The sequence below is a fragment of the Lontra canadensis genome, unplaced genomic scaffold (genome assembly GCF_010015895.1).
Source record: "Lontra canadensis isolate GAN:19392208 unplaced genomic scaffold, GSC_riverotter_1.0 scaffold23, whole genome shotgun sequence".
NCBI lineage: Eukaryota > Metazoa > Chordata > Mammalia > Carnivora > Mustelidae > Lontra > Lontra canadensis.
Genome location: NW_022631017.1, coordinates 21,939,463 through 21,965,635, shown reverse-complemented (window position 1 = coordinate 21,965,635; position 26,173 = coordinate 21,939,463). Strand labels below are relative to the sequence as shown.

The 26,173-nt window shown below is 36.5% G+C and overlaps 1 protein-coding gene across 1 annotated transcript in view; it reads right to left on the bottom strand.

The window, feature by feature from the left end:
* Positions 1-257: 257 nt before the first annotated feature.
* The window catches only part of CUNH6orf58 (chromosome unknown C6orf58 homolog), a 40,883-nt gene continuing 14,967 nt past the window's right edge, over positions 258-26,173 (bottom strand). Inside the window, exons 6-7 of the mRNA XM_032861964.1 lie at positions 4,590-4,651; positions 258-414 (exon numbers count right to left, since the gene is read on the bottom strand). Of these exons, the coding sequence (XP_032717855.1) occupies positions 258-414; positions 4,590-4,651 (219 nt within the window). The remainder of the gene's footprint in view (positions 415-4,589; positions 4,652-26,173) is intronic.

Below are 26,173 nucleotides of genomic sequence, written 5' to 3'. Positions count from 1 at the left end.
AGCAAGAACTGGCAGGGGGCTCATTATCCTGTCAGTTCTCTGTCCCTTATAGAATCTCTTCCTTATATCCAAGAATTATTTCATATATATATATGTAATTGTATATTTCATTGTTTCATGCATACACTATTTTTTTTTAATTTTTAATTTTTTTAATTAACATGTAATGTATTGTTAGGCATACACTATTTTTGACAGGAAACAAGGTGCCTCTGGATCAGAAAACAGACATTCATTACTCACAGAACAACTTGGTATCAGCTCCTCATGCCGTAATTTCCACAGGTTGTTGCAACAAGGACCAGGTGTTCACCTCGGCATGTAGTGAGGTTGCACCACAGGAAAGCAATCCTGAGATTATAAGACTTGGAACTGACATAGAGCAACTGGCGTATCAGCCCATCATTCTCTACGCTAATGCATGCAACAGAGAAAAAGAGAAACCCCAATTTTACACTGAAGGGAAGGGCAGGGAGTGAGTTAAAAGAAGGTAAAATTCTTCACTACATATTCAAATTCCTTACATTCACTAAAGATTAATTTTCTTTAACAGTAATCCTTTGTTCAACTTCTCAAAGACAAGCATCTCTCCTACTCAGTTCACCATGGCCGGCCAGTGGTGATGGAGACCAGGAATAAGGTTTCTGCTCAATAAATAACTGCCAAATGAAGTCTGAGGCTTGGGAACAGTTTTCTGATAGAGCTCTCTGTCAGCTCACTTGATTATAACAAACACATAGTACGTGCATTTAGAGAAGGGCTGGGCATGCATGAGCCCATGGCCTGCATATTCCTAATAATGGCCAAGGATTCAGGTCACAGTGCAGGAGTTTTGAATTGGCGTCTCCTATGCCTCACCCCTGAATCCTCTTGGCCTCTATTTTGAAGGTGGCCACCCCTGCTAGGACTAGTTCCACATGGACTCTGATTTGCTTTGTGCATGTGAAACTTGTGGGCTACTTTTAGTCACTCCTTGGACCTTGGATCTACTGCCCTAGGTTTCTGTGCCTCTGTTGCTACCTGGAGCATCTGGAAAAACCTGTTTGGTACTCAGACTTGTGCAACCAGAATGGCAAGAGAGTTATTATCCATTGGACCACACTTGTGTTAAAAAATTATACCTGGGATTTAGTTTATGGAAATCATGACAAAGAAAACATAGAGAGGCCAACATCATTGAAAGAAGAATTTATCGACATCTGGGTGGCTCAGTCAGTTAAGCGTCTGCCTTCAGCTCAGGTCATGATCCCAGAGTCCTGAGATGGAGTCCCACAGGGAGACCACTTCTCCCTCTCTCTCTACCATTTCCCCTGCTTGTACACTCTCTCTGTGTGTCTCTCTCTTTCTCTCTGTCAAATATATAAATAAATAAAATCTTTTAAAAAAGAAAGAAGAATTTATTACTATTTCCGGAAAGAAGAGGACATGCTACACCATACCAGGACTCATGGGAAACACCAGGATGATCAGGAGGCAGATGACAGGATTGGAGGAAGGTATGGTTTGATCTTTATTGGGATTTCCTTGGCAAAGACCAGGCAGGGCAGAATAAACATTCCAGGATTGACCTTAGGCAATAAGGGTAGTCTCTGGTTGCCTGGTGTCTGGCCTTGGAATGATTTAGGGCAGAGGAAATATTGGCTTGGTGTATGAGAGATAAGAGGGTGAGTTAGGGCACAGCCTAGGGTCCATCCGTCTATACATTAGAGTCAGGTTTTAGGCAAGTTGTCCATCACCCCCAGGAATTAGCCAGCCTGAGGGGCAATCCTTTTCCAGATGTGTAAAGCCCCCAACGAATGTCAAAACATCATAACATACTGAAAAGAAAAATCATAATTAATATAATTTGAATAATGAATGATGATGGCAGATGCATAAATTCCCCCTCACTTCCATATCTCAAAGCCAAAAGTTTTAGGATACCTTTCAGAATATTCCTCATATATCCCATAACATTACACACCATACCTTAGTGGTGGTAACACCATTGTCTCTCCTTGTATTAGCTTTTCCTTTTTTCCTCCTTCCTTATCTTTCAGTATATATTCCTGGGATCACATTTCCATGTATAACTACCTGCATGCAAGCCTTTGGCTCAAATCTTGTTAAAGTTCAGACAGATTGGACATACAGGTCTGGACTTGTACATAGACTGAAATGGAAAAAGGATTTGAGTGTCAAATCTCACAAAAACCTTTCCTGAATTTTATATGGAACTATTTATTTTACATAGCTATGTGCCAAAATTTACTAATCTGAATGATTCGGATTAACAACCATCCCCCATGAGAAGTACAAGTACTTTAGGTAAAAACATGTGACCTATTGTAGTTGCTGTGAGAGAAAAGCAAACAAAGAGAAAGACAGAAATCAATGAGACCAAGACTTAATAACATTTCTCAGAAACTGAGACATAATCCACTATTTGCAAGACAGTCTATTTTGGTTGGTAAGGCATTCCCACCTCTACCCTACTCTTAGTAGGAAGAAAAATGCAAAATGGTGATCGATTTGGGATATAAAAAATAGTATAAATGTCTCCTCCATTTTCTAATAAAATCCCTACCATATTCCCAATTCCCAGCTTCAGCACCATGGTTTTCCTTCCTTCCTGAGCTTGTGTAATTGGTTTTCTTTCTGCTTCTTGAACGGGTCCCAGCCAGCAAAAAATACTATCTTAAAAAAAAAAAAAAACACAAAAACCTTTGATTAAAAATTTTCCGGTGTATTCACAGTTCCTAATGATTAGCTCTTCAGAGAGTATTAAACATCAAGTCTTCATATTCACTAATCTTTTTTTTTAAGATTTTATTTATTTATTTGACAGACAGATCACAAGTAGGCAGTGAGGCAGGCAGAGAGAGAGGAGGAAGCAGGCTCCCTCCTGAGCAGAAAGCCCGATATGGGGCTCGATCCCAGGACCCTGAGATCATGACTTGAGCCGAAGGCAGAGGTTTAACCCACTGAGCCACCCAAAAGCCCCACTAGTCTTTTTTAAACAATGTTCTCTCACTTAGAAGGATAAAATAACATATATACAAGTACAGTTGATTTTCAGGGAGAGAGATTGTTCTAGTTGTCAAAATAGTAATATTTACATTATATTAATATTAATATTTTAACTGGCAAAATATCCCATTTTTCCTTGGATTGCATGTAAAATCATCTTCTAATAGATTTGATGAGCTGTTTTAGTACTTACGGGTCACATATTTTCATATCTAGAAGTTTCTGACAACAGACTTGACAATAGGTAAAAATAGATTTCAAGTTACTTGTATTTAAAATAGTAACCAACTTTCTGGGGTGCCTGGGTGGCTCAGTCAGTTAAGCGTCTGCCTTCAGCTCAGGTCATGATCCTGGAGTCCCAGGATCGAGTCCCGCATTAGGCTCCCTGCTCAGCGGGGAGCCTGCTTCTCCCTCTCCCTCTACCCCTTTCCCCACCTGTGTTCTCTCTCTCTCTCTATCTCAAATAAATAAATAAAAATTAAAAAAAAAATAAAATAGTAACCAACTTTCAGTCATATATTATCTTTCTTGTTAAATTCTCTTTCGATTTACCTATTTAGCACTTTGTTAACTATGAGGGAATACTACAATGAAAGGAAAAAATGATGACATAATTTACTGTATAAAGTTCAATATATTTTATATGTAGGGAAACAAAATCTGAAGAGAAAAGAGTTTGCACCAAAACCCAAAACAAGACAATGATCATCCTTCATAACAAAATGGGAAATAATAAGAATTTGAGAAAATAGATGGGCTATTTTAATACCAACTGAGGTCTAAAAGTTCAGGGGATGCAATGGGAAGTATCTGGATCTCTGCATCATTCTTATTATGAAAATCTACTTTGATCAGTACTTTTTTGGGGAAAACATGTAGCAACATCTGGGCTGTCATACCAGATAGCTTAGAATAATAGCAAAACACTCCCCCTTTTACAGTAAATGAGGTTGGATATAAAATCGTGATTTAAGTATGTATATGGATAACAGTATACGGAGGTGGTACCTGTCACTGTAGTAGAAGAACCATGGGGAAGAAGGACAAAGAAAAGGAGAGAAGATACCCATCTTAACAACATATATAAATGCTAACATTCATGTTTCAAGACTTCTGGTTAATCTCTACCATCTTTTCTACCTACGCCATTTCCTGTAAGTCACAGGATTAGAAGACTCACAACACTTTACTTTTCTATCTCTTGGTATTACTTCGAGGACTGCTTTTAGATTGGACAATGGAAGAGTTCATTTTTCTTGTCATGCCTGTGAGCTGCATTTGGATTGAAGCCTTCATAAAAGTCTATAGCAGAGACTCAACTGTTCATCCTATCTGATGATTGCCAAGGATAGGTGAGATTATTTGACAAGGAGGTTGTCAACATCAAGATCTTGACTGACAGAAAATTATTACAGTTTACAGAAAAAAATTTATAAAATATTGTCTTCATTTATGGTCTTTCCCATTAATATCCAAAACCAAACCTCAAAATGAAATAACTTTGTCAATAGCAGCTCTCAAATCTGGTGAGATCAGCATTCAGTTTTTGAATAAAAGGCAACAATGATTTCACTGCTTACTGCAGGAAGGGTGAGTCATTTTGTTCAGGAATAGTCTCTGTGAGCATTGTAGTCTGCTGATCCTACAGAAATTTTTGGAAGTGCAGAACTCAGAGATTGGTTGATTTTCACACTAGCAGACTGTCTTTAGCGTTCACCCACTTTGAAGTATGTGACAGAATTTCACTTCTTTTTAAGGCTGAAAGATATTTCATTGTATGTATGTACCACATTTTGCTTAATCCACTAGCCCATTGATAAACACTTAAAATTCCTCCCCCCTTTTGGATATTGTGAATAATGCTGCTACAAACATGCATATACAAGTGTCTATTCAAATTCCTGCTTTCAATTCTTTTGGGTGTATAACCAGAAGCAGAATTGTTGGATTCTATGGTAATTAGATAGCTTATTCGAGTTTGAATTTTAAGAAGGATACTTGATTCAGTTATAGGAAAATTTTTAAATATTTTGGAACAACTTGGATATTTGCATCTATTTTTTAAGCTATAGATTTTATGAGCTCCAAACACAAATCAAGTGCAAATGACAACAATTTAGCATCAGCGATTTTTGAAGATTTAACATGCAGAAAAGAGCCTGAAATATGATGAAATGATATTTTGGATATATAAGCTTAATTGAAAAAAAAAGTGTTTGTTTTGTTTTGGTTTGGTTTGGTTTGGTTTTCTGTGGAAGAGTTCTCTTTTATTGGCACTCATGTGACTTGTGGTCCTGGAGGCCCACAGCAATAGTGACAGCAAAGGAGGCAGGACTGCCTAGTGAAGGCACCACACTCTTTCTCAGTTGGTGCCTGCTTGATCTAGCCTACCTGCTTCTTTCTCTGATTGATTTTTGTCTTAGAGAGAAATTACAGATATTTATATTATATATAATTATACTCTGTATTATATATGATTCTTATTCCCTAAAGAAAAATTCAAAATTATATAAACATCAAATTCAAAATTAAGAGGTAAACCAAAACAAAAATGAATGCATTCGTATGCTACATTAAAAAACATTATGTGTGTAATATTTTAGGTAACAGTTGTTGCATTAATAAATAATCTTCTAAATTTTAATGGCTTACTCAAAGGAATTCCAGTTCTAACTTAATGTTTCAAGGATGTTAATCCAAATGGCAGGAAGTTTTCTTCCACGGTAGGTGATTAAGGTACCCAGGACACTTCAGCAGAATTAGCTTGAAATGAAAGAACAGCATCGATCACCTTATTTTAAATGTGTAGAACCAGAATTGACCAGTTGGTTTATACAGATATAAGACATACACTTTATGGGGAAATCAGAGGAGGAGATGAATCATGAGAGAATATGGACTCTGAGAAACAGGGTTTTAGAGGGGAGGGAGTAGGGGGATGGATTGGCCTTGGGATGGGTATTAAGGAGGGCATGTATTGCATGGAGCACTGGGTGTTATATGCAAACAATGAATCATGGAACACTACATCAAAAACTAATGATGTACTGCACAATGACTAACATAACATAATAAAAAAAACTTTTTTATATGTACACACCCAGATATACACTATATTATTTTCTTTAAAAATGCAAAGTCAGGGGCACCTGGGTGGCTCAGTGGGTTAAGCCTCTGCCTTCAGCTTGGGTCATGATCTCAAGGTCTTGGGATCGAGCCCCGCATCGGGCTCTCTGCTCTGCGGGGAGCCTGCTTCCGCTTATCTCTCTGTCTGCCTCTCTGCCTACTTGTGATCTCTCTCTCTCTGTCAAATAAATAAATAAAATCTTTATAAAATAAATAAATAAAAATGCAAAATCAAATTGAAAATTAGAAGATGAAACAAAGTAAAAATAAAAATACTGTATAGAACTACTCACACGACACCACCTAGTTTCTTGGGTGGGCGGCATGTGCTGAGAAAGTTGGTTTTTGTCTGTTTATCACTGACAAGAGGGGCATAAAATTTGGTGATTTGATGATCATCTCTTGATTTTTGTAATCTTCAATTTTATTAAAAATTAGCATTGGAATTGGTAAGATATTTGAGTTGCAGAGTTGAGTAAGTTGGAATTAAATAAGCTTCGACCAATTGTCATCCACCAACAGGTATCTTGCTCTACCTTCAGGAAGAGAAATGAGGGGTGAGGTAAGGGTTTAGGGATATTTATGGAAATATTAACTTATGGGGAGGGATGTCCAGTAGTAAATAAGCGTTACTTCTGCCAAAAAGGAAAAAGAGAAGTAGGCTTTGGTCTTGTATCCTGCAGAACTATTATTTCTTGCACATTAACTAACCTGACATGTCTCTTCTGCTCAAAATCACTCTATACACTAAAATGCTTTTTATTTCTCAATAGTACCTAATTCACAAGGGTGATAATGCTTTATTATTTATTTTGTTGTATATTTAATGCTTTTTATTTTTAAAATTCAAAGTCTAGGGTGCCTGGGTGGCTCAGTGGGTTAAAGCCTCTGCCTTCGGCTCGGGTCATGATCTCAGGGGCCTGGGATCGAGCGCCGCATCAGGGTCTCTGCTCAGCGGGGAGCCTGCTTACCCCCCTCTTTCTGCCTGCCTCTCTGCCTACTTGTGATCTCTGTCTAATAAATAAATAAAATCTTTAAAAAAATAAAATAAAATAAAATTCAAGGTCTAGAGAAAGTTATTAAATGAAATGAAACTTTCCCTTTCTAACACTACTCTTTCACTGCATGGCTTTGTTTCCCATAAAATATCTTTCGAACAAAATTTGGTGCTACCTTCTGCAAGTAAAATTAAACACACACAAGTGAGTATTCAATGAATGTAAACCAATAGAGCCTTTTTTGTTTGCAAAAAACAGGATTATGTTCTTCATATTTCTTTGTATTGATATGCATCATTCTCTTAAAAGAACATATAACTTCTCATCAAATGGATTTCCATTATTTCCAGCAAAATGCTCTTGCAGATGATGCAAAAGTAACTTTCAGTGTAGGGACTATTAATAGAGTTAATTAGTGAAAAAAACTGGTGATTTGGGTTTTGATAAATAGAAATAAAAATAGTTTGTTGTAGTTTTTTTCTTTGCCTGCTACAAATGAAGTGTTTGTTAAGATTATTGTTTTTCTATAACTACTGACAGTGAGTATCAATAAACTTCTAAATTTTTGCTAGTCTGTTATTTGAGAAATGATATTTCAATGTTTTATGGGTTGTCATTTATTTGTGATTGCAGATATAAAGCATTATTCATGTACATACTTTTGTTTCTTATAAGTCTGAGCATCAAAACATAAAACTTGATTTTAAATATTAATATTTAGTTTTTATTTTAAAAAGTGTATGAACTTATATTAATTTTGCACTAATTAAATTAGTAAAATTGAATTTTGTTTTCAACCTTTCAAGATTTGGGGAGAAAAATATCACTTTTTAATATCTTTACTATCTTTCTAGAACCATTATCTTTGGTAATATAGAAACTTTAATGAGGTCCCAATTTGCAAGAAAATTTTTTGTAAAGATTTTGGAATTTGTGACCCAGCCCTTTAATTAAATGCTTCTAATAATGTACAATAAAATAAAAATCTAAAGGGTAACTTTGAACAATAATACTTTAATAAATTAGTCTTTGGTTTATAAAATTTTGTTGTTGCATCTGAATATTTCAACTTGAAAAATGTTTAATGTCACTAATCACCAGGGAAACGGAAATTAAAACCATAATAAGAAACTCCTGTCAGGATGGCTATTATAAAAAAAAAAGAGAGAGAAAAGATAACAAGCACTGGCGAGGATGTGGAGAAATTTGAACCTTCGTGCACATAGTGGGAATGCAAACTGGGAGGTCACTATGGAAAACAGTATGGACATTCCTCAAAATATAAAAAATAGAACTGCCATGTTACCCAGAAATCTCACTTCTAGGTAATTATGCAAAAGAATTGAAAGCAGGATCTCAAGAGATATTAACACTTCCATGTCCATTACAGCACTATTCATAGTAGCCAAGATATGAAAATAAGCTAAGTGTCCATCAATAGATGAAAGGATAAATAAAATGTCTCATTCATATACAATGAATACTATTTCACCTTTAAAAAGAAGGGAATTCTGTAATATGTAACAGCTTGGATGAGCCTTGTGGACAGTACACTAAGTGAAATAAGCTAGTCACAAAGACAAACACTGCATGATTTCACTTGTATAAGGTATCTAAAATGGTCAAATCATAGACTCAAAGAGTGGAATGATGGTTGTCAGTGGCTGAGGGGAAGGAAGAGTGGGAAGTCACTAGTTACAGCAGAGTTCTAGAACTAGAACTAGTTAATGCTACTGTATTGCATATTTGAAATTTGCTAAGGGTGTAAATTTTTAAAGTTCTCATATAAGAAAACGTTTCTGTAACTATGTATGGTGATGGGTGTTAACTAGACTTATTGTGATTGTTTGACAGTATATACAAACATCAAATCATTATGTTGTACACAGGAAATTAATATAATGTTATTGGAAATTATACCTCAGTTAAAGAAAAAAAGGAAGAAAGAAAGAAAGAAAGAAAGAAAGAAAGAAAGAAAGAAAGAAAGGAATTCCAACTCATCTGAAGGAAAGAATTTCTTTCTATTGTCTTCCAGAACATAGATTTTTTTTTTCCACTTCCTTTCGGACTTTCTAGCCAAATAGGTAAACCCCAGCCCTGTCATTCCCACATGAATGCGTAGGGGAGGATCATCCTATAGTCCAACCATAACAGCCATTATCTGAACCAGCTGTTAGGAAACATGGCCTATATACACTGTACATTTCCCAAGGAATTTTATCATTTGGGTTTGAGGTAATAAAATCCCCTTATTCTCCATGTATGGCTTGCTATTTCAGTTTTTAATCAATGGGTAGAGATAAGTTACATCATCTAGAAAAGAAAAATAAAACACACATATGGCTGGAATTTAATTTCCTAGCAATGTGGAAAATTATGAGTTGACAGTAACCTGGCGGCCTTATTCCCTCTCCTCAAATATCCTTCTGCTCCCCCCCTTCTTCTTCTTCTGGGACCCCAATAATTTTAATACTGTTTTCCTTTATGGTATTGCCAATTTCTTAAAACCTCCCCTCATGGTCCATTAGGTGTTTTTCTCTTGTTTCTTCAGCTTCTTTCTTTTCCATAATTTGTCTTCTATGTCACTGACTTTCTCTTCTGCATAATTTACCCTAGCTGTTAGAGCATCCATTTTAGACTGCATCTCTTTTAAAGCATTTTAAATTTTGGCTTGATTAGATTTTATTTCCACACTAAGAGGTTCTATAATGTCTTTTATGCTTTTTTTCCAAGCCCAGCTAGTAACTTTATAATCATTATTCTGAATTCGATTAGTGACTTTTTGCTTATATCCATATCAATTAGATCTATGGCAGAGAATATTACTTCTGTTTTTTTTTTCTGTGAATTTCTCCTTCTAGTCATTTTGTTCAGAGAAGAATAGATGAATGAGAGAACAAAATAAAAAATATCAACCAAGACCCCAGAGAAATTCACACTAGACAAATTTGAAGAGGTTAGAAACCAAAACGAGAGGGGAAAAAAGGTGGGGGTGAAGGGGAGCATATAATCTCACAAGTGGATCAAACGGGTGGTCCACTTGGTCCTGGGTGTATTTGGTTTATTAGAAAATACTGAAAAAAAAATGATAAAGAAAAGAAAAAATATATATATATAATTTAGAAATATAGAAAATATATTCTATATATATTTATATATGTAAGTGAAAGGAAGCCAAAAAAGAAGACAATATCTACAAATGTAAATATAAAAATGAAAATTTAAGAAAGATGTAAAAACAACGAGTTGATAAAATAAGAAACTAGTTGAAAAGGAGAAAAAGGAAGAGGTAAAGAGAATTTTAAACTGAAAGACTAAAAACTCATGAGAAAAAACCTTCAATTCTTTAAGCTATTTTCCCCTAACTTATGAGTTTTTCAGTTCTGAGTGACCCATAAACTTAGTATTCAACTGATGTCTCTGTGGATCTCCTGGCGAGGGGCCTGCTGCACTGATTCTTAGCTGTCTTTGCTGGGGTGCAGTTGTACCACCCCTTGCCTGGGCGTCAGGCTCAGTGTAAGTTGCCTCCAGTTGTTCTTTGTGGCTTTCTTCCCTGAAGGTTTTCCCATGACTTAAAAGGATGTAAAAAAAAAAAAAAAAAAAAATTAAAACGGCACCACCCGATTTCCAGTTTCCAGCCCGGGAGGTGAATGATAGCAGTCTCCACTCTTCAGTGCACCCTCAGGGAAAAGCAGTCAATCTCTTTTGTGGGCACCAAACTCCACTGACTTCTACAGTGCACAACCACACCACTCCTCCCAGGGGAGGGAGGATGATCTCACCTAGGCTCCATTGCTCACTAGCCCCCTGCCCAGGAGCAGTTTCCCAATCCCATATGCACCCATGTCACTCCTCCTGGGGAAAGGAGGAGGATTCCCCTATTTCTGCTGCTTTCAGGACCCCTACTTGGACAGTGGCCACCCAATCATTCCCTGGTTTCTGATTTATGGCAGCACCTAGCTGAGAGGCCTCTTCCGGCTCAGTGATTATAGCCAGCTTTCCTGCTCTAATGTTTATGAATTCTGCTATACAAGGAACCCCATTCTTTCTGTGACCCCAAGGATCCTGAGACCACACTGTCCCACCTAGGATTCTAACCTGCTTTGCCATCTGAGCACATTTCAGGCAGGGATGTCCCTCACAGGAGCAGACTTCTAAAAGTTCTGATTTTTCATTCCACGGCTATATCACTTTCTGGTAGCCAGCTTACAGAAACTCCCTCCCCCTGCAACTTATCTTCTGACATATCCTGTCATATCCATACCTCTTACCTTGCAAAAAGTGGTCACTTTTCTATTTGTAGAATTGCAGAAATTCTTTTCTTAGATCTCAGGTTGAATTCACAGGTATTCAGAATGAGATGATAGATAACTAGCTGAATTCAAGGGACCCGACGAAACACAGGTCCCCTATTCTTCCATCATCTTCTCTCCATACTATCATATTTTTAGCAAAGAGCCATAATAATGGGAGATTAAAGCATAAAGAAAAAGAAGACTATGGCTAGATTTAAAGGCGGTTTGACAGATCAGTCAGCTTTTACCTTGGAAATCAAGGACCTGGATCATAGAAATCCAAGAACTAGTTGAGTGAAATAAAGAAATATCAAGCAAGTATATTGTACACCCCAAACTAATTTAACATTGCATGTCAAATACACTTCAGTTAAAAAAAAAGAAAAAGAAAAACCAAGAGATATTTTGAGGATAAAATTTGTGAAAAATTACATAACTGAAACCATCTTAAAACAGAGTTGGAGAGAACACCATGAAGAAACTATCCTACCCATCTTTGAACTGGGCCAAAACCTTTGAACTGGGCTAAACGGCAATTGTTTTAGGCAATTGTGTGAAAAGTCAACAGGACATTAACCATCTTGAATCCTAAGTCTGTCTTCTTTCTGAAGACAGAGTAATTAAATAATGCAGACCAGGAATAGTTTCATTTGATAACACACACAGAATAGTCAATTTGTGTGTCACCAAAAGTGGCTCAGCCTCTTAGTACCGATAGACAACTTTTTTTCCCCTTTTATCCAAATCATGTAGTTGTCCCCCTCCTCTTTTTCATAAAACTCCTGTTTTCACCCCAGAGGAAGATAACTTTTCTGGCTACTGCGGAAATCCATACTTCCCAAATTGCAATTCTTTAATCCCAAATAAATGCTCTTTACCTCTCATTTCAGCTCTTCATTTTCAGGTTGACAGCTTCATAGGTAAAACATAGGTAAAAAGAACTCTCTCTCTTCTCTCTCAGCCTCTGTTGATTCTTAAGGAATGTAACAGACCACCATCCCGCCCAAAATGTGATTCAAACAGTAATGACATTTCACTGTGAAAGACAATGAGACCTAGTGTAGCAAAACATTGATCAGAGTATGAGATCTTTTGAAAAATCAGGCACTGATATGTACAAACCTGCAGTGGTCCTCTTGGGTAAATACTTGTTTTTCACAAAGAATATTAACAGTTCTTTTTTTCTAACTAGTGTACAGTGTTGATCTAAAACCCAACATTGTTTCTTAGGAAGGTTCTTTGCCAACATAAGAAAAAAAGAAGAAGAATTTGTAGAATAAATGGAATGAAGAGCACTCCTTCAACACAAGTGCTTAGTTTTCAGTTTTTTGGGGGAAGAGATGACCTATTCATATACGTATTTTCACCCTGGAAACAAACCTCTTAACTAGTGGTAATTAAGCCAAGCAGGATAACAATTATGAAGGAGCTATCATCACTGATGTGTGGTAGGAGCTGAGTTTTAATGCTTCATTTCCATCTGTCTGTATTACTTAAGGGAAGACTCATTATGCTTCAATACCAGAGAATTGAATATATTTTATTTTTAAAAGAACCATTTTGGAAGGGGAGGTGAACCATGAGAGACTATGGACTCTGAAAAACAATCTGAGGGTTTTGAAGGGGCAGTGGGTGGGAGATTGGGGGAGCCAGGTGGTGGGTATTAGAGAGGGCACGAATTGCATGGAGCACTGGGTGCGGTGCAAAAACAATGAATACTGTTATGCTGAAAAGAAATAAAAAAATTTTTTTAAAAAGAAAGAAGAACCATTAACTGGTCCAAGTGGTTGGTTGAACTGAATTTTTAACTAAATTCTCATTGAAATTCTAAAGGAAATGAAATTAGGGAAATCAGAGAAAGATGACTTCAAGCAATATCTGGGAGATATGATATTGATGAATTTAACTTGGTGAATGACAAGCCATCCAGCAGTTCAGCAGCCCACCTGGAGAGTCAATGGACAGTTTTCAGAGGGATCTGAAACACAGTTAAGGTGCAGGGAATGCAGACAAGCCTACCCTGAAGCTGGGTAGGTGATGAGTGAAGAAGAGAAAGGGAGTTCTCAACCTTGCCCTATACATACCATATGGAAGTGCATGGGTGTTGACATAGGGTTCACAGGCTATCATTCCCATTTTGCATTTGGCACAGAAGACATACAAATAAATGAAACCAGTACCAAATATTTGTTTAAAGGATAAAGCAAAAGGAAAAACAAACTGAATTGTACACATTTAGGCTGTGAAGAACACAGTATAAACAAGATGAGATTACATAATTGCCTGCTCTTGTTCAATATTATTTAGGAAGTTTTAACCAAAGAAGGAAGGGAGGGAAGGATGCTGGGAGGGTGAGAGAGGAAGGAAATCAAGAGGGTTTAAATATGGAAAAGAAAGAATCAAATTTATGATTATTTACCAGTGACAAGATCATGTACCTGGGAAGTCAAAGATAGTAAAAGAAACATTAACACAGATGAAAGAAAGAGTTTAAACAGCCACTGCTTCCTAGAATCAAAATAGAAAAGTTAAGCCTTTCCTGGATTTGAGGGGAAAAACAGATAAACCCAAAGAAAGAAATCAGAAAACTAAACAAAATATGTAGCAATGGTGAAATAACAGATAAATGGAACAGAAAAAGATTTTAAAAATTGGCCCAAGTATGTGAAACAATTTGGTATAGGATAAAAGTGGTGCTTAACATCAGTTTGATCTTTCAATAAAGTTTAGACTATATAACTAAAAATCATGGTAGATGACTACTTCAAAAAATTAATCATGTATCAATGCAAAAAAACCAGAATTTTTGATAATTCAGAGAGTTTGAAAAATATATAATCATAGAAATACTAGAATAAATCCTGATGAATAACCCTAAGTTAGAAGACCTTTTGAAGTTAATGTCACCAAAGGTGGAAAACAATTATGATCTGCTCAAGATTCTTTTTTTCATTAAAACAAAACAGGAAACATGGAAGTAAATTTGGAAAATGATGTGGAAACCTGTTGAAATCCAGGATTTAGTGGCTGTTCTTAGTATGTTGGGGCTCTTTTCATTGCAAGTGAATTAAGATTTTGTTTTGTATTCTCCAGGAGATTCAAACAGAGGGAGCAATTCAGGAAAATTCAGGTATAGTCTTTCAGATATATAGTTCTCAGTTTTGGTCCAAATATGGTGCTGCTATAATATTCCCAGAATACCTGGTCCAGGAACCATGCAAGGAAGCCTTGTAAAATGTGTTATTTAGATAAGCAGTGATTTCTGGTTGTTAGGAAAATCAAGCCAGCTCTAGTACGTCTGCTGTCAGAAGAAACCAGAGCACAAAAGGTATCTCTAGGAACTTGTGTTATTCACAAATTTCTAGACGTATGTTTCTATTTATCTCTTGGATATTAATGTAATTGTGCATTCCCCAGAGGTCTGGCTGCATAAAGATCAAGGTGTCCAAGAGCTGGTTTAGAAGAGGATTGGTGAAACTTACCAGTAGTCTTTCATGACACAGCAGCAAGGGTGAGGAAAACCTGTTAGAAATGTAGTAATCCAGTTTTCTTCTTCCTGGCACGCATTGGAAGAGCCCAAGAGGAAATGAATGGTACCTGACTAATAGAGTGTTATATAAAAGTATATAATATGGTTCCATGGACTAACTGTGGAAAAGAGGGAAGATAGACTCCCATATTTTTTTAAAAGATTTTATTCATTTATTTGAGAGAGAGTACCCATGCGTTGCGGAGGATTACAAAGGGAGAAGGAGAAATAGACTCCACTGAGCAGGGAGTCCAACAACACAGACGAAGGGATCCCAGGATCCCAGGATAATGACCTGAGCCAAAGGCAGATGCTAAAACCAACCCAGGTGTCCCTAGACTCCCGTATTGAACAATCTCTTTCTTTATCACACACTTGGAGTCTAGAGGAATGTGTTAAACAATCCTTGGATTCAGGTTTGAATCACATCTTCAACTTCAATATATCTGAAGTACTTTTCTACTCTGTACAAACCATGTCCAGTCCCAAAGGACTTGGGACTTTGGGTTTTAAGGCTACTCAACATGGACGCTACCCTTGTAATTACTAGAGAATAAGGAAACTTCCTCTCTGGTTCCATTGACCATAATTCCTTATGTCCCTTGATTCCTCTGCTTCCTTCCAGGTTCATCCCTCTTCTCCTCAGCCTTCCCTGGTACAAGTTGTCAAGTGTTCCATTTCACCAATTTCCAAGGACCTAGAGTTATGGGTGGAGCAGTGGGAGAGCAAGTAAGGACAAAAAAGGGCCTCTTTACAGTATAATTCCCGAGTTTCTATGCAAAAATTATCTCTGCCTCTTCCTCTGATTTACATTGCATTTCCTAAAGTTAACTTTCTATCCTAGGTTTGTCTTACACTTGTTTCCAGGAAAAAAGCTAGGTATGGGAAAAATGAACCATCACCTGTTGCAAAAGCCCTAATCTCAGTCTCTGGGAACTAGAACAATAGTTCAGTGGATAGACTGGTCTCTCCATTGTACAATACCTTGGTGAAGAATAATCTTCCACATCTTGGTAGAAGACAGAGTTACATGGGGTTCCAGGGACTTAATATGGAAGAAAAGATAGATATGGGATAGAAATATTTGTGCCTGCAGGAAGCATGGTAGATTTTACAAAAGTATGGTTTACAAGTTTTCCTGAAGAAGGTAGTCTTGTGGGTTTCCAGCAAGAAACGTAGTATTGCGGAAAATATGGGAAATGGATATGGAGATCAAGACAATTTTGTGATGTCTCCCATACAAAGATCCACAGGGGAGTTTTTATCAGTATCAGGACCCTCATCGAAAGGCACTGATTGGCAGAGTCGATCTTACACAGAGGGACACCAAGGCCATATTACATCAGAGATGTGGTTCCTAAAATGGATTAGAATACACCCTCACCCTGTTCCCATTCCCTGTTTCAAATTATCCTATAGAAGGTCTGGGGAAAGAAGCCAATGTGGTTTCCATCATAAACCCAACTCTGCTAAAGCCTGGGATCTTGTCAGTATTGTCAGTGGACCTGATAAATCTCTCCTTTCAAATATTGGCCCTTGGGGTGCCTGGGTGACTCAGTTGGTTGTGCATCTGCCTTTGACTCAGGTCATGATCCCAGGGACCTGCGATCAAGCCCCACGTCCAGCTCCCTGCTCAGCGAGGAGCCTGCTTCTCCCTCTCCTTCTGCCTGCTGCTCCCCTGCTGGTGATCAATCTCTCTTTCTCTCTCCTTGTCAAATGGATAAAAATATATATAGATAGATGATATAGATATAGATATAGATAGATATAGATATAGATATAGATATAGATATACACACATATATATATTGGCCCTCATGAGGAGGAGTCAGAGGCCCTTGTGTTTCTAAAGCTTCAGCTTAGTTAGGAAGGGCCAGGCACAGCTAATCCAGACAAGGAAAACCACCATACCAGAGCGTGGAGAAGGACTCTGACAGTGTGATAAAGATGAGCAGATAATCACAAGCTCTTCAGTACATCTTCTTAGATGTTATTCTAGCCATACCTGAGCTGACTTGTCTCTTGTGTCCCTGAATAATTTGCCAAACTGTTTCTGGTCACTGCCAAGAACAGGCTAATCTATGTCTTGCTATAAAATATTGGCAAATAATGGTGCTCACTTTATTTTAATTGTAAGTTATGGAAAATACCTAGAGGATGGTCAGGAATCTTACATCTTGCTTGGACACAGAAAGGCTCTCCAGTGCATTTTCCCCTATCAGGAGAATATGACTAAATGCCATTCTTTTGGGTTTCTCGAGGTGTTGAACTCTGAGTGTGTGTATGTGAATATTGATTTCTGATAAATCTCAGGTGATTTCTTGCTCACTTCTGAATTTCTCTTGGAGGAAATGGGGTAGAAATGAAGATATTGCAAGAGCTGCTGCTTTCTATATCCCAAGGAAACATTTTTAAAATTTTTATTAAGGTGATACATTTTTAAAGAACTGCAAGGATAACAGATGATTCTGTGATATAACAGATTTATTTAATGAAATACATTATCATCCAAACATTTATATCAACTAAAAATATATTGATGATACACGTACATATTTCCTATTTAAGGCATCTTTTAAAAACCTCAACTTTCTTTTGACACTAATGAGATTTACATTCAAAATGTATCAACTTTTAAATGTTGCAGACAATGACATTCCTTAGCTCTTAGATTATCTATGCCACAAATAACTGTTCCCTTACTGACATTTAATACAGGTATTGGTAATTAAACTAATTGTAGCAAGCTATAGTAACATCTTTTTTTCACCTGGAGCAGGATAAAAAATTATGTCCACACATCATAAAGTATCATTATCTCAAGGAAAGAGAACATCATGTACAAGTTACCTGCTTTCTCTTTTTTTTCTCCTTGCTATCTAATTAATATCAAGATTTTAAAGACCTAAACAAATAACAAGATAAAAGAATGTTAGACAGATACTAGGCTTCTAGTGCATGGTATGATGAATTCTCTGCATGTAAAAGCTCTCAGTACATGTCTAGTCCTCCAGGGAAAATTTATTGATCACATACACTATGAAATATTATTTCTTCAATATAAATATAAGTTGCTACTAAAAATCATCAGGTGATGTTGAGCTAGATATAATCTTTAAAATATTCAAATCAAACAATCAATTTTTTATATAAAGCTGTCAGGTATCACATTAAAATTGTGTTGCACTATGGAGAAATGATAAATGTTAGAATCCTGCTCTTATAATTCCCACATTTATAAAAGGGAATAGCATGGCTGCACTGTATCAAAATTGTTGGTGGACAGGTGGATTCAGAACCAAGTTGGCTGACCAGTTCTGTGCCTTGTGGCTCCCTCTCCCCTATCCTAGCTGTGAACTGCAAAGCAGCTCCAGTGCCATCTCTGGGATAAGTGAGTACATCCTCAGGAAGGGCCCCTAGCACTTACCTACTTTTTACTTCATCATTAGCAATTATTTACTTCCCAGAAAGAAGGCTCACATATCAACCACAGTGTTGCAAACCTTGCAATCTGGCTCATTTTATTCTGCAGCAGCAAGCAAATGCCTATTTTCTGCAAGAGAATGTATGCCAATGTTTTTTTAAATTTGAAAGTTATTATCAACATCAGCACTGGAAAGCTGGTTTCTAGAATGTTAATTGGAATGATCCTTTAAATGTGTTCTATTTTCTTTGTTGGGCTGATAAAATATGTAAACATGTAATTGTAAATATATTTCCAATTTATAATACCTGCTTAAAGACTGCATTAAGCAAAATAAAATATCCTCAATTATTACATAAGGTTATATATGTAAAAAGATGAGATTCTTTTGATTATTTCTAGATGATACCACAAAAACCTAAATATAATATATTCTTTTTTCCCCCTGTTTTCTGTTTTACATTCTTTTCAAATTGTATCTTAATGATTGCATGTCTAATCATAATTAATATTTATTTAAAGACATGGCCCAGTAGTGACCTAGACAGGTCATTTATCCTCCCTGTTCTCAGTTTCCTCATCTATAAAATGTAAATAGTGAGTGTACCTACCTGGCTCATAAGGGTTGCTGTGATGTTGAGGCAAGCGAACAAACGTAAGCCTTTAGAGAAGTCCTTGACACTGGTAGGTTTGGTACTATTATTATTTGCCAGATACTCTATCAGACACTTTGATATAAAATGTGTATACATGTGTATGTTTTCCAAATTTGAACTTTCCCAAGATCAAAAATGAGACTTGAGCTAATATCTGCATGACTCCAAACTACATGGACTTAATTCCCAGGCTCATGGCCTCTCAGTGTGATGGGCTGGGGCTCCTTAAGCATTCCATCTCCAATAACCACTCTGTACTTCAACATTTATTAAGCACCTACCATGAACCAAAAAGGACAGCAGTTTCAGGGAACATTCTCAGCTTCTACGGAAAGACGCAGATTCTGCCAGCACGGAAAACAGGTGGAATAAGATAACCCTTAGACAAGGCATTCTGAGTGGCAGCACATTCCCCCCAAAATAGTTCTTTGGGCTTTTTTCCCCTAAAACCTATGTTGGAGTGGGAGGGACAGAGGGAGCTTGGAGAAAAAAATCCTAAGCAGATTCCGAGGCTGAGTGCAGAGCCCAATGAGGAGCTCCATCCCACGACCCCGAGATCATAACGGGATTGGTAACCAAGAGCCGGGCACTCAGCAGACTGCACTGTCCAGGTGTCCCTACTGGTTTTTTTAGTATGGATGCTTCCTTAAATCAAAGAAATACATGGATCACTAGTACGGAATTTCAAAAACCCAAGCACATAAGACACCAGTTTTTGAGAAACAGTAAGACCTTCTCATTTTCCTTGAAATCTCTCCATATTCAGAATGTGGTCACAGGGCTCACTTGCCGGCAATTCTAGGTTAACATTCTCCTACATCATGGAGCTGTCTCCCTATCCCATTAGGCCACATGGTTTGAATGGGAGCTGTTATGTTATTTCAAATCTGACCTCCAAGCCCCAACATGTCCTGTGATATTAACAAGTCCAGGATTCGCCCCAGACTCAGGCTAGGTCAGTCATGGCACTGTGGGCTTTTTGCCTTGACTGAATACACCAAGGGTAGTCCTATGACCTAAAAAGAGTAACTCAGTATCCTTTCCTGGGGCTTTATTCAAATTAGAATTGGGGAAAGCCAGCCAGTGCCTCCTAGTGGAAGGAGAAGCAACATATTGAACACAGGTGCTAGGGAACAGAGCAAGAAGGCAGCTTCTAATAGGAAGAAAATGAAGCTTAAAAAAAAACAGAGAAGCAGAGGCAAGAGGCGGGGATAGAGAGTCCTGGAAGTGTTCATGGCTCAAAGATTGTTTAAAACTCTCTAATCACATTGGACAACAAGGTGTCCCTCCACTAGATCCCCCTTTTTGCCCCAGGTAGTTTGGTTTATCGTCACTTTAACGAAAGGAACTCTTACTAACCCAGGTAATTGCTCACTCTATCAAAAGTGTAGCTGAGTGTAAATTGTTATCCCATAATCTTTTTGGGTTTAATTCTCACAGTATGTCGGTGTAATACCAAAAAAGACTCACCCAAAAGGTAAAACAAGGAGTTAATATGTTCAAAGCTTATGTTTCATCAGGATGAATTAGAATGTTGAAGGGATGCATGCCCCCAACAACGCCAAGCACTTTGCAAATGGGTGCATGGCTTCAAGAACTGTAAGACTAAGCACTCCAAACATTCTAGTCCTTGGAATTTCATTAGTTTAGAGATTAGGTGAGTCAGAGTGACTTGACTTCATTAATTTATAAAGGTCCCGATTTCAATCCCTGTACACCAATTTAACTAAACATATATTTCCCAGATATGTAAACTCAGAAATTCAAGACTAAAGGGATTTCAATAGACTTAGTTCTTGTGTGAAATCAATCCTAAAGCAATAAACCAATTCAGATGATCTCTTCCTCTGGTTCTCTCTCTCTCCTTCTTTTGTTCCAATGGAAATAATGTAGGATCATGAGATTCCATTATACCAATGTGCTGCCTCAAAAGCAGAGTCCTAAAATAAGGATGTGACTGAGACATAGGACCAGAGAGGAAATGGAGATTCATTTATTAGTTTTATGCTTCTTAAACACAGAAAGAACATACTCTAAACTAATTAAGAACAGTATGGAATCTTTCTGGTGAATATACAGATCAAATTTCAGTTAGCTGATATGTGTAGGAATAACATAAAAAATAAAAGTATGGTTTAAAAAACACTGATTTTTAATTACTGAAAAAAATTCTATTCATTCACTTTTTCTGCATCATTGCAGTAAAGTGTACTATGGGTTCAAAATGATTTTTTAAAAAATTATTGGTAGACCAGGACTGAGACTGACCCTCCCCACCCCATACACAGAAGGGTCACTTCTCACAAACAAGTGTGACTTCCTAAATTCTTCCTTTGTGGGAATGGCCCCAGTACTTTACACTTCTCAAAAGATCACAGTATTAGATGTGTCTATGAAATGCTACTTCCCTCTACCCACTATTAGTTAATGCAGTCAATTTACTTCCTTGTCCCATTTGATTTTTATTTATTTATTTATTTGACAGAGAAAGAGATCACAAGTAGATAGAGAGGCAGACACAGAGAGAGGGGGAAGCAGGATCCCTGCTGAGCAGAGATCCTAATGTGGGGTTCCATCCCAGGACCCTGGGATCATGACCTGAGCTGAAGGCAGAGGCTTTAACCCACTCAGCCACCCAGGTGCCCCCCATTTGATTTTTTTTCTTTCTGTTTGCTTTTGTAACTATTTTCCTAAACAATATATTAGTGATTAGATTGGATATCATCAATTCCTTGCTTATTCTGGTTTTGTCTTCTGAAAATTTATTATGCACTTTGATTATCAGGTAATTTCTGCTTTTTTCTTTCAGTACCAATAGCATATGTCTGTGGCTTTCATATTAAAACAAAATTCAGGTTAGCATTTGAAAGCTCCATCAATTCTTTTTTATTTATTCAAACATTCTTTTATTTTTTCATGTATTCATCCAAACAAGACTATAACTGAGTGTTTACCAAAACTTCTATCCTGGGTCCTAGGGATGCAGCTATTATAGAAAAAAAGCTCTACCATCATGGAGCTCCCACACTGGTGTAAGAAAGCAGACAAGAAACAAAGAAACTAATAGAGCATGTGATGGGTGGAGATAAGTAATATGAAGAAAAAAATAAAGCAGGATAAAAAGGATAGAGATTACTGTGTGGGTACAAATTTACACAAAGAAGTCAAAGAATATCCTGACAATCAAAGAAGGTGACATTGGAAAAAAGAGCAGTAAGAGGTAGAGAGCTGAGGTAGGCAGTGGTTTGGAGGAAGAGCATTCTTGACAAAAGAAACAATGCTCCAAAAATCATGAGTCATGAGTGCGTTTCAGTGTTTGAGGAAGAGCAAGGAGGCCATTGTGAAAGGGGATTAGTGGGAGGAGAGTAGGAAAGAGGGAGTGAGATCTAATACAACTAGATCCTGTCAGCTGTGTGAGCCACATGTGTATATGCTGTGGGTTTTACTCTGAGAGAGATAGCAAGCCATTTTAAGTTTGAGCAGAGGAGAAACATGATCTGACTTTTAATTGAAAAGATGCTTCTGGTCATGATGTAGACATTACTTAAATCAGAAAGAGAGCAAGTGTAGAAGTATTTCCTTTTCCAAGAGTTAGAGGGTAGATTCAGTCTGTGGATGAGGCCCTGGGAAAGCCTACATACAAAAGCTTCATTTCAGCACTGGAAGTCACCAACCCCCTGGCCAGAGTAGTCTCTCTCCTGAAAGAGAGCAACACTAACAAACTTGACACTGAAGCATTCATTATCAAGTGTGGACCCAAGGGCAGGAAACACACACACACGTAGAAAGACAAATCAGGTATGTATTCTGTCAGTTCTGTTAATGAGTTTTAAAAATCTTAGTTGACTGTCCGTATTTATTTTAAAATGTTCTGGATTTTGGTTATAAATCAGCAAGACATATTGCTCTAAATTTCATGTAATTAGTTATATAGGGTAATAACAAAGGAGCCATATAAATTTAATGTTTGTTTGATTTCACAATGATTTATGATGGCTTAATATCATTTTCTTTAGATCCTAAAATTTAAAAACTCAAGAATTATTAATCAAGCAAAATAATCATAGCATTGATTTGAATTTAAAGTTAGAATGCATGGATAAAATCCTAACAAATGAGCATAAATCAAAAATATCAGAAACAAGAAAACTAATGGTTATGATCATACTAAAATTTTGAAATTACTGTTGCTCAACAAATTAGAATTGTTCATCTTTAGTTCACTAATTAAACATTGGGAGCACTCAGAAATATTGGATTAAAGATTTCAAGAATTATTTGAAAAAGCTCTAGAACTTGCTTCCTTGCATGATGTGTCCTCATTAAAATTTTCCATGCAGTCAATGAAAATAAACCTGGAAAAGATATAAAATTATTACATGTAAATTCAAGTTAATACTTAATTATTAAAATGTTTATTTTAAATAAAACTATGTATTTTCACATAAAAATTACATATTTGTTACTTGATAATTATACATATGAATTTTTTAAATTTAAAATTTATTGACAAACTCATATAAAAATCAATAAGAAATACAAATAATCAGAAAACTAGGGAAAGTGCACAAACACATCAAAAGAATTGTAAATTCATCAACAAAACTAACAGGCAACCTACACAATGGGAGAAGATATTTGCAAATGATGTATCAGATAACCCAAAAACCAAATAATCTAGTCAAGAAATGGGCGGAAGACATGAACAGACATTTCTCCAAAGAAGGCATACAACTGGCTAACAGACACATGAAAAAATGTTCAACATCCCTAACCATCAGGAAAATACAGATCAAAACTACAATGAGATACCACTTCACACCAGTCAAAATGGCTAAAATGAACAAGTCAGGAAACAACAAATGTTGGCGAGGTTGTGGAGAGTGGGGAACACTCTTACACTGTTGGTGAGAATGCAAGCTAGTACAGCCATTCTGGAAAACAGTATGAAGGTTCCTCAAGAAGTTAAAAATAGAGCTACCCTATGACCCAGAAATGGCACTACGGGGTATTTATCCCAAAGATACAGATATAGTGAAAAAAAGAGCCACATGCACCCCAATGTTCATAGCAGCAATGTCTGTGGTAGCCAAACTGAAAGGAGCTGAGATCTTCTTCAACCGATGAATGGGTAAAGATGTAGTTCATGTATACAATGGAATATTACTCAGCCACCAAAAAGGATGAAATCCTACCATTTACAATTTTTACAGTGACATGGAGGAACTGGAGGGTATTATGCTGAGTGAAATAAGTCAATCAGAGAACAATTATCATATGTTTTCACTCATATGTGGAATGTAAGAAACAGTGCAGAGGATCATAGGGAAAGAGGGAAAACTGAATGAGAAGAAATCAGAGAAGGAGACAAACCATTATAGACTCTTAACTACAGGAAACAAACTGAGGGCTGCTGGAAGAATAGGCGGGTGGGGGTATGGGGTAATTAGGTGATGGGCATTAAGAAGAGCACATGTTGTGATGAGCAGTGGGTGTTATATGCAACTGATGACTTATTGAACTCTATATCTGTAACTAATGATGTACCATATGTTGGCTAATGAATTTAAATTAAAAAAACAAAGAACTATAAATTAATACAACAGTGCAGTAGCATTTTCTACATAAGAAACTAATGTAAGTTACAGAAATTGCTATATGATAGTAATTTAGAGAAAACAAAAACCTTAATTCAGTTTTATGACAAAAATGAAACTCCTGAAAACTATTTTAAGTGCCACTCAGCAATATATAACTCATTGACTTTCATTCATTTCCTCTCTACAAATTTATTGGTAAAATCATAAACTCTGCCAAGAAAAACATACATAAAATGCCATTGTTACATTATTACCATCAGTTTATAACAGAAACTAATGCCTACAGTTATAGTAAATTTATTAAATGAAACATTACATATCTGTTAAACAGAATGAGTTGGATCAATATATCCTGATATCCAAGAGCTTGAAGAAAGTTTTCTAGTAAAAAAAATGGAGTGCAAAGCAGTGAGTATGATTTCATTTGTGCAAACAGCACAGGTCTTATTTATCCATTTATATATTTATGTTCAAACACAATTTGCACCACTTTTAAACACTGGGTGAAGAACCAAGAGGTATAAATGAAGAGAGGTGGGGAAGAAGACTTTAATTGTCATTTAATGTATCAATGTACTTAGACTTTTTAAGTTTGACTATATTATAGTTTAAGATAAGTCAGTAAAAGTAACAGTAATTTAAAATAGAGAAAAAAATAAAAGTTTTTAAAATGATTTTTGAAGAGAAGAAATATTTCAGGTTAGATCTGTTAACATACAAGAGTTAATGGTTTGAAAGTGTCCAGAACGCTTGGTCCCAGATCTACTTCTGTTTTCTTCCTACACTCTGGGGATGGGAAGATTAATTTCCATGAAGAGCTATTCTTATTTACATCGTTTAATTCTTTCCATGGAGATGGAGCATGTTACCTGTTGGTGGGTGAGAGAATTTGGCTCATGTTTCTCAGTTGGCTAGAGCTAATCTGTTATAAAGTCCCGAGAACCAAAATAGCTCTTTTCTCTTCTTTCTGTTTAAACTAGTGAGGAAGTTAGGTTAATTTGATTAATATTGAGTCAGTCAACACATCCAAAAATTTTAATGAAGTATAGATTACTGGTTATTTAAAAATGCATGGGAAAAGACAAACATACAAAGGCATTATCATACAACTGATTTCTAAACTCAATACTTTTGAAATACAAAACAATGATCATTACTCCCCAAAACTCAGTTTATTGAAACAAATTGATTTTTAAGTTGGTCTAAAACTTGTTTCACTGTTTTGTCTACAAATGTTACTAGGTTTTTCAGTTTCATCTCATAATCAGAACCTTGTTTTTGACATATTTACTTCTCAAAGTAGTATATAGTTACTTCTTGGAGTTAACGTCAGCAACTATGAGAAGCTTCTATAATAATAATTTCCTTTGCTTCCTTTTTGTTCAATATAGTCCCATTTGTATTTTGTTCTTGTTGATGCCTTTGCATTTGATGTCTAATTCAAGCACTCCTCACTAAGATCAATGTCAAGCATGTTACCTGATTGGTGGGTGAGAGAATTTTGTTTTTTTTTTTGTTTTCTCCTTTGTTTTCTCC